At 34.7% G+C, this 15071-nt stretch overlaps 1 protein-coding gene across 1 annotated transcript in view; it reads left to right on the plus strand.

Annotated features, from left to right (window-relative positions):
• Positions 1 to 15071, plus strand: part of Fbxl13 (F-box and leucine rich repeat protein 13) — a 203540-nt gene that overhangs the window by 126741 nt on the left and 61728 nt on the right. The window contains exons 13-17 of the mRNA XM_076853668.2: positions 2648 to 2746; positions 3344 to 3461; positions 3553 to 3715; positions 13737 to 13856; positions 14582 to 14708. Coding sequence (XP_076709783.2) covers positions 2648 to 2746; positions 3344 to 3461; positions 3553 to 3715; positions 13737 to 13856; positions 14582 to 14708 — 627 coding nt within the window. The remainder of the gene's footprint in view (positions 1 to 2647; positions 2747 to 3343; positions 3462 to 3552; positions 3716 to 13736; positions 13857 to 14581; positions 14709 to 15071) is intronic.

The raw sequence follows: 15071 nt of genomic DNA on the forward strand, positions 1-15071 counted from the left end.
ACTGAATATAAGAGAGCTATCTCATAGTGATATAATAGCAATCTTATTTTATGTCAGAATACTGATGTTCATACAATGACAAAATCTAAAGGACATATTTCTCAGGATGTATCCTTATCATTAAGCCACGCATTACTGTATCCTTGTCCATAAATTTCAGGGTGAAACTCTATTTCCTTAGGATAATTTTGTCAATGATTAATTCTTGGGCCAGAATAGATACATTTTTTTCAGGTTTTAGAATTATAATTTCCAAAAGGTTCTTTAGAAAAATTGTCTGAAATATACATATACCCTAAAGTCTGGTTGTAGCTTCTCCAACTCAAGTCTGCATGATTGTCTCTGATTTCAAGAATTTTCCTGGTCTTTTTGACTGTGTGCTGGTATTGTCAGTGTCTCTTGAGCATCAGAACCTACCATATTTTCAGATTTCTCCGAATTCATTTGTACATTCTCCTACTTATTCGTGTAATAATATTACTTGATTAATGTTGTAGAGACCCTTCTGGGAGTTAGGGTAGAGGGGAATTAACCCTAAGGGTATGGAGACAGTCTGTTCTAATCTGAGGGTCAAGGACACTTCCTGAGGAAGTGACATTTGAGATGAATTTTGATTGTTTTGAAGATGTGGTCCTCAGTTCCCTAACGTTTGACTAGTCATTTTAAATAGGTGGAGGCTTTGATGACAGAACCTTGGAAGTAACCTTGTTGAGAGATGATACACCTGAGGTCTCCAAGGGTCTCCCACGAGGCCCATTGTAGTTGCTGTATTTCATTCTCCCTGCCATGCTTTTGTGAAGATAGCATTTCAGGGGGTTCCCTCTTCCATCTGCTCCTGGGTAGAGTTTCGGTTTCTCATTACTAAAGCTGAATGCCATCCATCTGATGTTCCAGCTATGTCTATTTGTTATAGGAAATAGAGCCTAAGGAAACAAGTTATTTTAAGGTTATTTATCATAGGCAAATATTTTGATATTTTGATCTGTCATTATTTTGAACACTTTCTACCACTGCCAGACCACATTAATGTAGATAATGATAACTGAAAAGAAAAAAATCAGTACTATAAAGCTATAGTTTTCAAGAGTATAATACTAGCATATGTACAGACATATGGAATATAGACCAATGTTCAGACATAAGTCAGATCAATGGAATAAAATTGAGAATCTAGAAATCCATATACTTATGGTCAGTTGATTTTTGACAAGGGTGTCAAGACAATTTGGGAAAAAGAGTATTCTCTTTAATAATTGGTGCTTAGACAACTGTATGTGTACATGCCAAAAAATGTGCAAGTTGGACCCCTACCTCACACAAATAAAGAAATTAACTAAATATAAGAGGTAAAATGATAAAACTCCTAGAAGAAAATATTGGGGGTAAATCTTCATGACATTAGATTTGACAGTGAATTCTTAGATATGATATCAGAAGCATGAACAAAAAAAAGAGATCAATTGGACTCATCAAAATTAACTTTTATTCATAAGAGACACCATTTTTTAAAATGAGAAAACAATCTACAGAATGGGAAAAAATAATTCCAAATCATTATCTGATAGGGGTATAGTATACAGAATATATAAAGAATTTTTACACTTCAATAACAAAAAAGTCCAATTTAAAAATAGGCAAAAGACTTAGACATTTTCTCACAGAAGATATACAGATAGCTAATAAACAAATGAAAAGATGCTCAATATTATTATTATTGTGGATATGTAAATTAAAATGACAATGTTAAATGTCCCTTCAAATCCTCTAGAAAATTCTTGAGAAAAAAATGGAAAATAAGTGTTGGTAAAGATGTGGAGAAATTCAAACCTTTCATTTGCAATTGTAGAAATTAGATTGTTGGTAAGGATGTAAAATGCTACAGTCACAGTAGAAGGAACTTTTGTGTTTCCTTTAAAAAGTAACTTAGAATTACGTAATTCATCAGTTCTACTCCTAGACATACCCCAAAGAATTGAAAACTGCTACTAAAGCAAATAGGTGTGCACACACAGCAAAACTGTTCAAAATATGGAAACAATCCAAATAGTCATCAACAGACAAATGGATCAACAAAATGTAATATATCCATGTGACAGACTATTAGCAAAAGTAATAAATCCATAAAAAGGAACGAGGTGCTGATACATGCTCCAGTGTAGTTAAGTCTCAAAAACCATTATGCTAAGTGAAAGAAGTCAGGTACAAAAGGACACACATTGTGTAATACCATTTATATGAAACATTCACAGATGGTCAATTCATAGAGACAGAAGGCAGGTCAGTGACGCCTCTTTTTGAGAAAAGAGGCACCTGTAGGGGATAACTACTTCAGAGTTTCCTTTTGGGTTGCTGAAAAATTTTAGGAAGTAGATACAGGTGGTGTTTACACAACATTATGAATGGTTAAATGATTTAATTAATTGCTATTATATGAATTTCACCTCATAAAACATTATATAATAAAGAAAAGATCAAGACTAGATTCTCTCTTCCCGTTATATGTGCCATATTTTTATGGTTTCAGTTTTAAAACAGCAACAAAATGATGACATACCTTTGGTTATTAATATCTTGGGGTTTTGTTAGAGGCCATACTAATCGGTTCTCTTGTGATTTCCACTTAAAATTTTTACTCTGTGCAATTCAGATTTCGGTCCAAGGCTTCAGGAACATTGCAAACAGCTGCTCTAAAGTTATGCATCTGACCATCAATGATATGCCAACTCTGACGGACAACTGTGTAAAAGTAGGTAGTGGAAAGTGCATTTTCTTCTCAGTCTCATTAGATAATGGCTTGAATTACTGAAAAAATGTAAATTGACTTTTCATTTTAATTAATTAATAGTAAGAAAATAATTAAAAATTTATACACACATGCACATGCGCACACACACATATACACACACCCCTCCAGAAACATTTGAACATTTAAATTTAAATCCTTAAAAATCCTAAGAAATTTTGTTTCACAGTTAGGATATTTTTGTTTCAGTGCTATTATAGCCTAAATTAAAAATTTAATTTTAATTTTCCTACCCAAGTACTAACCAGGTCCAAGCTTGCTTAGTTTCAGTTTAATCTTCTATGTTAAACTGCCAAATTTTTTCCAGCATTTCATTTTCTCATAATCTTGAACCATAATATAATTCTGATTCCTCTACATTACTCAAATGTGAGCATGTTAAAATATGTTTAAAAAAATCCCATTTTCTTTGAAATTAGGGAAATTTAATAGGTGCTGTGTCTCTGTAAATATCGAGAGAAAAAATGATATCACTGCCTTGGTAAATTTGTTTATATACTATGTTTAATTTATTTAATCATCTTTTTTTTCTTCTTAAAGGCTTTAGTTGAGAAGTGCCAAAGTATTACATCAGTGGTTTTCATTGGTTCGCCACATATCTCTGACTGTGCTTTCAAAGCTCTTTCTACTTGTGACCTCAGAAAGATCCGATTTGAAGGTCTGTGATATAAAAAATGTGGTTCAACGTTATTTTTTACTTTTTTTCTTGTGGCATTATGTATACAGTACTTGTTTTTTCTTTTAAGCAGGAAATAAAAGGATTACCGATGCATGTTTCAAATTTATAGACAAGAATTATCCAAATATCAATCACATTTACATGGTGGACTGTAAGGGACTAACTGATGGCAGTCTCAAGTCGCTTTCGCCTTTGAAGCAACTGACTGTGTTGAATTTAGCAAACTGTGTAAGGTAAGAAGGCATTCAGCTGAATATTCAAGAAAGACTGATTATCTAGGACATGTCTGAATCTCTCATCAAGAAGCAAATTGGTTGGTGAGGTAAACATGAAAGTCAGTAGTCCAAGTGTCAATGTGAAGGGAAGAGCAGAGTTTTCTGGTGACCCAAAGGGGAGACACTGGACTCACACCAGTTACATGGGGCTGCAGGGAAGTTGTCAGAGAGAGCTCAGGATATGAGGAATCGTGGACCCTTGTAAGATTCAGTGAAGTTTGGGGTATCTTTCCTACTCAAGGTTCTCATAGCTAGTTCAGTTAACAGGTTCATTTACCAAATGGACTTTATGACTTGCTTATGAGGAACCAATCTAACTGCAGGCTTTGTTACTAGTTAGATTTCTCCTGTGTGGGTTTTCTGACAAATGATAGTAAGTTCTTACTAAAACCCTTTCTTTAGCTGGGCCATAGTATTGGGCTGCTACCTTGGTATTTTCAGGTAAACAATGATCAAATTCTTGATGAAATCTCTTCTTTAATAAATATTGCAGGAGCTTACCTGTGTAAATTTTCTCACAGTTTCACAGGGCCAGATGATAACATTGTAGATGAAAATAGCATTTTATCTACAATGAGGTTTAGATAATATTTAGGTACACACAAGACAGGTCAGAGTAATAATCTAAACTACATAAAATATTAATCTATGTTTCCTATTATTAAAGTGGAGATTGACAAGGGATTGGTGTAGACATAAGCATAGAGTGACAAGGGATTGGTGTAGACATAAGCATCGATTGACAAGGGATTGGTGTAGACATAAGCATTTGGGATGAGAAAAAACATGGATTAAGAAATGAGGCATGGGCTAGGGATGTGGCTCAAGCGGTAACGCGCTCGCCTGGCATTCACGGGGCACTGGGTTCGATCCTCAGCACCACATAAAATAAAATAAAGATGTTGTGTCCACCGAAAACTGAAAAATAAATATTAAAAAAAGAAATGAGGCATATTTAGTAAAGAACTGAAGCCTATGGCTCATAGCCATATGAGTGAACTTAGAAGCAGATCTTCCAGCCTCAGTCAAGCCCTTAGATGATTGAAGCTTCAACTGGCATCTTGACTGCAAACTTCTTTTTATTTTTTATTGTAAGTCATTATCTCATTAGTTTGGTTAGGCCCCTCTAAATTGCTGAGGCTGTTCTCAAACTTGCAATCTTCATGTCTTAGCCTTCTCATTTGCTGAGATTCCAAGTGTGTGCTACCAAGCTCAAATTTAATTTTAAATTAAATGGATATTTTCTGCTTTCAAAGTATAGTTGACAAGACATTTCAAAGGGCTTTTTTTTTTGCCACAATTTAGATCTTTTAGAAAATATATTTTCAGCACATTGCTGAGTCCAAAAAGAGTAAGAAAATATTCAACAGGCCCAAGACCCCTGATTCTGCCCAACCCTCTCAATGAATAGACTCACTGAAATGAATTGTGAATAGCAATCAAACATAAAAAATTAAGCTACTCTGAGCATAAATGTTTGTATCAACATTGCCATTGAGAATATCAACTTTGAGCAAGACTCAGATTAGGGAAGCAGAATCAGAGACTTCTACAGGGCCTTGGTCCTGTTCAAGCTGGACAAGGTGATCTCAGGTAGGTAGCGCCCAGGATCCTGGAAAAAATTAATACAAAGCTTCTATGAATAGACATTAAGATCACAATTAAAGATTGTCAAATACACAAAGTTATGAATCACTGGGAGAATGGGTCACCAGAAATAGCAAAACAGATTTGACATACAAATAATTCATACATAGGAATTATCAGACACAGAATATTAAATTACTACAAAGTTACTACTTATGAAATGTTTTAAGAAATAAATAATGCGGGGTAAAAATGGGAGTTCATAATTCACTTGAATCAAATGTATGAAATATGTCAAGAGCTTTGTAATGTTTTGAACAACTAATAATAATAATAATAAAACATATCTACTAAAAAAAAGAAAGAAATAATGGAGTCAGAAATATGAGCAGGCACAAAATATGATAAAATTATTAGGTTAGGAAAAAACTTTCAGAAATTAAAAAGTACAGGTATTTAAATAAACTCAAAGGATATACTAATCAGCATATTGGAGAGAAGAATGGAGCTGAAAGATAACTGTGAAGAAATAACAGCAGAGGGAAAGACATGGAAAAAATGAGTATATAACCCAGGGTAAAAAGACAGAGGTTTAATATCAGTTTCAGATTAGATTTTTTAAATTCACCTATAGAAGATACACCTGAAACAGTAAGTTTGAGAGTCAAAGAATATGTTTTGTTGTTGTTGTTTTATTTGTTTGTTTTTTGGTACCAGGGATTGAACTCAGGGCCTCTCAACAACTGAGCCATATTCATAGCCCTTTTTATTTTTAATCTTAAGACAGGTATTACTGAGTTGCTCAGGGCCTCACCAAGTTGCTGAGGCTGGCTTTGGACTTGTGATCCTCTTGCCTCAGCTTTCCAAGCCACTGAGATTACAGGCATGTTCCACTGTGCCTGGCAAGAAAATGCATTTTTATCAATGACATATTAGTTCTTTAAAAAAATGGACCAGGTATGAAATTTTTGTATTGCAAGTCCCTGCAACATCCAAACCATTGATAACAATAAGCTATAATCACTCTCTAAAATTCAATTAACTTAGGAATTAGTAACAAAAAATAATAATGTAAAAAGAATGTAGTATATGATTTAAAAATAAAAATCCCAAAGCATGAGACTCATGGTGGGGGAGCTGAATAAAACAGATGTCCAAGAGCTATTGATATATGATTTTTTTTGCAGTGGAACCTCAGCTTAAATATATATTTTTAAAAAAACAACATGACTGATTTTAGTACACAGCTAGGTTTGAAGAACTAATTGACTTGGATCATTTCCTAAGTAATCCCTTTCCACTGGCTTTTGAGCTCCTCTTGGGTATAATATAAATGTGTATGCACACACTTGCATGCATGTATATGTGCATATGCACATATGTGTACAGTATATATGTCTACATATTTGTTCATAGGCTCTCTTTTTTGTTCAATTGATTTATATATCCTCTAATTCTGTGCAGTATTTTATTTGAAAAATAGCAAAATAAGAATATATACCTCATAGGAATGTTTCAAGGATCAAATTAGTTAATGTGAAGTACTTAAAATAGTATTTGGCACCTAATATCTAATATAGTGAGACTTTCCCTACCTTATACCATTTCTCTGTACACCATTTGAAGGGGGGAAAGAGTGTGACCCCCAGGAGTATAAATCTAATACAATAATCTTCAGTGAGGATAGTTTTAATCAATAAAAAATTACCAGATTGCTAATATTTTAGCCACATTTGAGTGCTTTATTTCTAGTTTTGTCCACAAGTTTGGGAGTACTAGAAGGGTCCAAAAATTATCTGTGAAACCATAATGATATCCATCAGATTTGTCTGTAAATGAAAATGAGTCTATTGCTTAGTTTATTGCACTTTTTTTTTAAAAAACCTCTTTCTTCTTTGCCTACCATAAAAGCCCAGTTGTTAATTTAATCACTATTTTTACTACCATGGCATTTTGATTCAGAAGAAAAGAGCCACTACTGTATTCATTTTATTTATATATGCCTAATTTATCTTTGCAACATTTTTGCTTTTGGTGTCAATTTATTTTTAATGTGTTTCTTATAGATAATTTATTTATATACTGGTTTTGTTTGTTAAAGCAGTCTGAGAATCTCTTTTAATCATAAGTATTTTCATTTATAATTATTATAAAACTAATACATTTGGTCTTCTTTTGCCTCTTCTATTTGCAAACTATTTGTACTTATATTTTACATTTTGGCTTTTGTCTTTTAAATATATGAATTATGTTTGGCTATTTGAAAAGTTTTTACTACCTCTAGTTACTAATTTTAAAAGAATTTATTCTTAAATATTTCTCAAGAATCTTTTTTTCCCCCTTTTTCTTTTTTTTTAAAGTTGAGCTTTATAGTTATACATAATGGCTGGGTTCATCCCAACAAACTCATACATGCCTGGAAATTGGTTTCAGTTCATGATCCCCCCTTTTTCTCCCCCTTTGCCCTCCTATCCTCCCTCCCTTCTCCCATTCTCTTTTCTCTACTCTACTAGACTTCTCTCACTCGGCTATTAATTTATATTTGATTCGTTCTTATGTTACCCTGTCCTTCCCTCTTCCTTTCTTTATTTTACTCTTCTACATATGAAAGAAAACATTTGACCTTTGAGTTTCTGAGTTTGGCTAATTTCACTTAGCATGATATTCTCTATTTCTATTCATTTACTGACAAATGGCATATTTTCATTCTTTTTTATGGCTGAATAAAACTCTATTGTATGTGTATGTATATATATATAAATAGCACGTATGTTCATATGTACATTTATATACACACATTATATATCACATTTCATAATCCATTTACCTATTGACAGGCATCTGAGTTGATTCCATAATTTAGCTATAAACATTGATGTGGTTGTATCACTGTAGTATGTTAATTTTAGATCTTTGGGAGAAATACCAAGGAGTGAGATAGCTGGATCATATGGTAGTTCCATCCCTAGGTTTTTAAAGCATCTCCATACTGCTTTCCAAAGTGGTTGTACTAGTCTACAGTCTCACCAACAATTTGCAAGTGTATCTTTTCCCCTACAATCTCATCAGCTTTATTGTTGTTCATATCCTTGGTCATTGCCATTCTGACTGGAGTGAGATGAACTCTTAGTGTAGTTTTGATTTGCATTTCTCTAATTGCTAGAAATGTTGAACATTTTTTGTGTGCATTTGTTGGCCATTTGTGTTTCTTCTTGAGAAGTTTCTGTTTAGTTCTCTTGCTTGGGTTATTTGTTTTCTGAGGGTTAAGTTTTTTAAGTTCTTTGTATATAATGGTTATTAATCCCCTATTGGAGGAGTAGCTGGCCAAGATTTTCTCCCAGTCTGTAGGCTCTCTCTTCATGCCTTAATCCTTTCCTTTGTTGTGCAGAAGCTTTTTAGTTTGATGGCATCCCACTTCCTGATTCTTCATTTCCTGCATTTTGTGGGTCTTGTTAAGGAAATTGGTGCCAGCACATAGATCATGAAGTTATGACCTTGTTTTCTTTTAGCACTTGCAAGGTTTTTGGTCTAATTCCTATATCTTTGGTCCATTTTGATTTGAGTTTTGAGCAGGGTAAGAGATAGGAGTCTAACCTCTTTTTTATTCATATAGTATCCAGTTTTCCCAGCATCATTTGTTGAAAAGGCTAAACTTACAAAATATATTTTTGGCACCTTTGTGAAATATCAGATGGCTGTATGTATCAAGATTTCTCTTTATCTCCTATTCTGTTTCATTGGTCTTTTTGTCTATTTTGAAGCTAATACCATGCTGGTTTTGTTACTACAGCCCAGTAGTATAATTTCAGATCGGTATTGTGATGCCTACTGATTCATTTTCATGCTTAGTATTACTTTGGCTATTAAGCTCCACTTAAAACAATCTAAAGAATTTCGAGTTTGCACTGCTAAGCATCTCAAAATTTCTCCCATCAATTCCAAAATCTCAAAAAGCTTCTGAACTACACAGCCAGGTTAGTCACAGCAATAACCCAACAATTTCTGTTTTGGTCTGCTTTTTTGCCATGTGACTAAAGGACCCAACCATAACAACTGTTGGGGAGGAAAAGTTTTATGTGGGGCCTTACAGTTTCAGAGTTCTCAATCCATAGACAGCCAACTCCATTCCTTGGGACTCATGTGAAGAGTGTAGCAGAAGGAAGTAGCTCACATGTTGATCAGGAAGTAGAGAGAGAGAGGTCTCCCCTTGCCAGATACAAATATGTACCCCAAAGCCATGCCCCAATTCCCACCTCCTCCAATCACACCCTCACCCTACCACTTTAGTTATTACTCAGTTAATCCCTATCAGGGGATTAATTCACTGATTGGGTTAAGACTCTTATAACTCAATCATTTCTCCTCAGAACCTTCTTCCATTGTCTCACATGTGAGCTTTTGGGGGATACCAAATCTAAATCATAACAGGCTTTGTGGCCTAGAATATGATCTATTTTGGAAAAAGTTCCATGTGCAATTAGAGAAGGTAAATTCAGCAACTTAGGGGTGGAATATTCTGTGTCTGTGAGGTTCATCTGATTTATAGTGTTATAGGTTGGTGATATCTTTGTTGATTTTATGTTTTGATGATCTGTCTATTGAGATAAGGGTATATTGACATCACCCAGAATTATTGTGTTCAGGTCTATGTGAGAATTAATGTCATGAAGTATTTTTTCCATGTAATTGGGTGCATTGATATTAGGACATAAATGTTTATTATCTTTATATGTTCTTGTTGTATTATTTCCTTTACTAGGATGTAGTGGATTTATTTGTCCTTCTGATTAATTTTTGCTTGAAATCTACTTTGTCAGATATGCAAATAGCTACTCCTGCTTGTTTTCTTGGATCATATGTATAGAATATTTTTTGCCATCCTTTTACCTTCAGCCTGTGGGTATTTTGCCTATAGATGAGTCTGTTATAAATAGCATATAGTTGGATCTTGTTTTTGATCCATTCTGCTAATCTGTCTTTTGGGGAATTGAGTCCATTAACATTCAGTGTTAGTAAGGATATGTGTTTGTGGTTTCCAGCCACTTTGATTTTTTTGCTATATTTTATCCTTGTCTTGATTCTCATTAAGTGGATTATTCTACAATTGAATTTCCTCTGTTTGGGATTTTTGGGAATTATTTGTCAATTCCTCTCTGGGCAGTTTATTTCTCCCTTGAATTTGAAACTGAGCTTTGCTTGGTATAGTAACCTTGGCAGGCATTTGTTTTCTTTTAGGGATTAGAATATTTCATTCCAGTCCCTCCTTGATTTTAGGGTCTGAGCTGAGAAATCAGAAGTAAGCCTTATTAGTTTGCTTCTAAATGTGACCTGATGTTTCTCGTAGCTTTTAATATTTTTCCTTATTTTCTTTGTTAGGCATTTTGATCATTATGTATCAGAGAGCTTCTTATTTGACTAGGTCTATTTGGAGTCCTGTAAGCCTCCTATATGTGGATGTCTATCTCATTTATTATGTGGGAATAGTTTTATATAACTATCACATAACAATGTTCTTTATGCCTTTAGTTTGTATCTCCCATGTTCTCTTCTATCCCAGTGATTCTCAAGTTTGGTCTTGTAAAATTGTTCCAGAGTTCTTGTATCCCTTCCTTTTTTTTGTGTTTCTCTCTGGGCTTCTAGTTGGAGCAGCCTAAGGTTGAAGCTGATTGATATAAGAGTCAGCCTTCCTACTCACCAGTATGAGGTAGGATGGGTTAGGAAGTACTGTCAGTTGGCATTTTGTCCATGTGGGTCAGTTCCTTGTATTCCCAGGGTATAGTTTCTGAAGCATTGTATGAAGGGAGTTCCAACAAGTGGGGCTTAAGTCTAATAAGGTCTCAGGAGTTTGTTGGGTGGTTCCTTAATTAGAGAGACTAGATTGACCCACCCCTAGGGCTAGTTGCTTTCTGATATAGGTCTGGTTCTCAGGAGCCTCTCAAGAAATCCACTTGTGAGGCAGTGGTGCTGATCCTCTACTCACGGCTGCCCAGGAGCATAGCCTTCCTGGGCTTAGTCCCTGACTGTATTTACCCCTATTCTCTCAGGCTTCCAGCCCACTTCAGCTGGTCATGTGGGCCAGCAGACACAAAGGAGAAGTGAGTTTGGCTCCCCTTCACCCTTCTGACTTGAACTCCTCTGGGTTGAGTCTACTTTATACCTGTTTTACTCATATCTGCTAGACTCAGCCTCCGTTACTCAGTAGGCACCTGCCAGGATATTGTGACTATGATGCTTTGTTTGTTTGTTTGTTGTTTTCCTAATCTCCCAGGTCCTGCAGTTTCCACAGGGGCCTCTTGTTCCCAAATAGCTCCACCTCAGCTCTCGTAGGCCAGTTGAAATACAGAGCCCATTTTTTCAAGCACCAGCATACAGTGCAGTCTCTGGTCAGCTAAAATTAGGCAGCATTTTGATCTCAGGTTTTTCTGTACCAAAACTCTATTTCCCCCCACTCTCTCTGTGGTGAATTTGTGCTGGTGTCACCCATGGAACCCCTGGGTTGGCTCCAATGTATTCTTTCTTTCTTTCTTTTTTTTTTTTTTTTGAGAGAGAGAGAGAGAATTTTTTTAATATTTATTTTTTAGTTTTTGGTGGACACAACATCTTTATTTTATTTTTATGTGGTGCTGAGGATCGAACCCAGTGCCCCGCGCATGCCAGTTGAGAGCACTACCACTTGAGCCACATCCCCAGCCCCATTCTTTCTTTTTTTATTATACCAAAATTTCTGAGTGCCTAAGACATTTTGAGTATTAAATATTAAATTTTAATGAAATCCCTCTTTCACCCACCTCACTGAGAATCCGTACACCTCTTGCTTTGGTTCCAACTACAGTACAGCTTGGAATGCAGCTCTACTCTACTCTGCCATCTTCCATCTCCAAGAATCTTCTTTATTTAAAGGTTGAACCGGTTCTTTACTTTCTATCTTGTTTATTTTAAATCATTCATCCTTATCTTTAGCATTCCAAAGGAACTTTTAAAATATACTCTCTACTTCCTAAAGGATCAATTTTGGATTTGATACCTTCAATTAAGTTATTATTCTTATTAAATTAGGTTATTATTTTTATTTAGTTTCTTTGCTTTCTTATCTCCAGCAGCCATGTTTTCATCACAGAATGCATCTGAGGCCATTTTTATTTTAGCCAATTCTCTCTATTAATTTCTCTTCTTCTCCACCCCCCCAAATGCTATAATATTTTTCTGTTTTCTTCTTAAAATCTTTTCCAGAGCCGTGCTTTCTCAGTCTTACAAATCTTGTGCTATATTTTGTTTTTAGTGAAAACATTTCTCAGTGAATGTTCCAGTCCTGGTATTTGCCAATGGATGAGTTGATTTGTTGTATTTGGAATCTCTTCTTCCCTATATCCCCTACCCAACCCCCTCACCAGGCCCTCAACTGCTTTCCCAGGTTCTGGCATTATTCTCCTCTCATATTCCAGGAGGAAGATATGTCCATGGGCAGGGTATTATTTACTAATACAGCCCATTTAGCTGCAACAGGATATCACTTTCTGCCTTTACTGCTCAGTTCTTTGCAAATCTGACCAAAGGAGGGTATAGAAGGTGTCTGCAATGTATGCTCCCAATGTTCTTCTTGGCTGTACACCTACCTGTAGGTTTGTGTGTGAAAACACTTCTTAGATTTACAATGATACAATCTTCTGTCTTGGTTTATTTCCTGAAATAGTCTTTAGAAGGAATTGGTGGTATCTGAAATTAGCAATAGGAGTCCCAGTGGAAGACAGAGAGCTGGGCCAAATAGATCTTCATTCATTTCTGAAGCAGGGCTGACATATGGTAGGGAGGGCTGAAACCGAGGTGTTTCTGATTAGGACAGTGTAGGAAGGTTGAGGTCAAGGTCTTCTTCCAGCAACAGGTTTTCTCTGACTCAGAAGGCAGGAATTCATAGGTCGTCTATTGATTTTCCAATCCAGCTGAATTGACCTTGTATTTTGTGAAAATTCCTCAAGATTGTGGCAATAGTTTGTATCTATTGGGTCTCCCTTTCCTAAATTTTTGTCTTTTTCTTTTACAAAAATCATCAGTGGGTTTGTTAAACCTGATCACATTTTAACCCGGGAGAAAAAGACTATCTGTGTTATTAATAATTATGCCACCTAATTAAATGAACAAATGAATGAAAATAATGTTTTTATTAATAATTGTTCCATTACTATCATTTATACATTTTCTATTACATTAAATGCTACATAATCAAATTTGGTCTTATAATGTTAACAAAATACCACTGTACAGATATTATTTTCTATTTTTAAAATATATTGATTATAGAAATTATTACTTTAATACCTACATATATGTATATGTATATGTATATATTCATATACATATGGATTACAAGTGAAGATTTTCTCACTCTTTTCTACAGGATCGGTGATGTGGGACTAAGGCAATTTCTTGATGGCCCTTCAAGCATAAGGATAAGAGAGCTCAATTTAAGTAACTGTATGCAACTGGGTGATGCCTCTATTGTGAAACTATCAGAGCGGTATGATAAAGCAATCTTTAATAACATAGCATTAGTAATTGTATATTTGCTAGTAGGAGAGATCATAGTTAGACATAAAATCAAAAACTCCAGCCATTTGGAGAACATGCCCAGAAGCTAGTCCAATCCTCACATCCTCAGTGAAACCGAATCAAATATAAAGTCATAGATTGAACTAATCTTTTGATTACATCTTATATTTCTTATTCTGTCACCTAAGGGAAAGTTTGAAATGGACTTATTCATAAAGTAATGAAAATCTAGATAAGTGTGATTTCTCTGTACTGTTGTTGTTTGCATGCTAACTTTTACTCCAGCATTTCCCAAGGAGTATTTTGATCCTCTTGGCAGAGGTCTTGTGTTCTCCAAGGATGAAACTCAATTCCTGCAGCAAACTTACAATAATTAAGTGGGGAACTTAACTTTGCATTTTTAGTGGTTTTTCACTGTGGTACATATATGGTAGTATTTTGTACATATATTTTTTTGTTTTGCTTGTTAAAATTTGTAATGTGAAACAAAAAGAAAGTCTTATATAATAATCTTTCTTTTATCTAACTCTATAATGCCAAGTTATTTTCTACTTTTAGGCTTACATTTATGTTCAGAAAAGGAAAATCCTTGTTTCAATACTGTTTGTTTTCCCAATAGTTTTTACATGAAGAAATCCATACTGATGATGTGATTGAAAGCTGAAATTAATTCTTTATGCTGCTTTCTTTCAGCTGCCGTAATTTAAACTACTTGAGTTTACGAAATTGTGAACAGTTGACTGACCAAGGAATTGAATACATTGTAAACATCTTTTCCTTGGTATCTTTAGATCTTTCTGGAACAGTCATCTCTAATGAGGTAAAAAGATAGTCAAAACAGTTTGATGACTTTTATTTTTTTCCTGCAATATACACATTTTCTGTTTTGTAAATAATGGAGAACAATAATTAATTTTATTAAGTTATTAGATTATAGAAAGAAAGTTTAGGAATATTCTTATTTGTAAATATATTATTTATAAATCAAGTCTTATTTCTCTGTTTAAAAAATAGCAAAATCTAGCAGTGTGATCCCAGTGACTCTGGAGGCAGAAAGAGGAGGATTGCAAGTTCAAGGCCAACTTCAGCAAATTAGCAAGGCCCTTGGCAACTTAGTGAGACCCTGTCTCAAAATAAAAATAAAAAGAACTGGAGATGTAGCTCTGTGGTAAAGAAGTCCTGA

The sequence above is a fragment of the Callospermophilus lateralis genome, chromosome 1 (genome assembly GCF_048772815.1).
Source record: "Callospermophilus lateralis isolate mCalLat2 chromosome 1, mCalLat2.hap1, whole genome shotgun sequence".
Lineage (NCBI taxonomy): Eukaryota > Metazoa > Chordata > Mammalia > Rodentia > Sciuridae > Callospermophilus > Callospermophilus lateralis.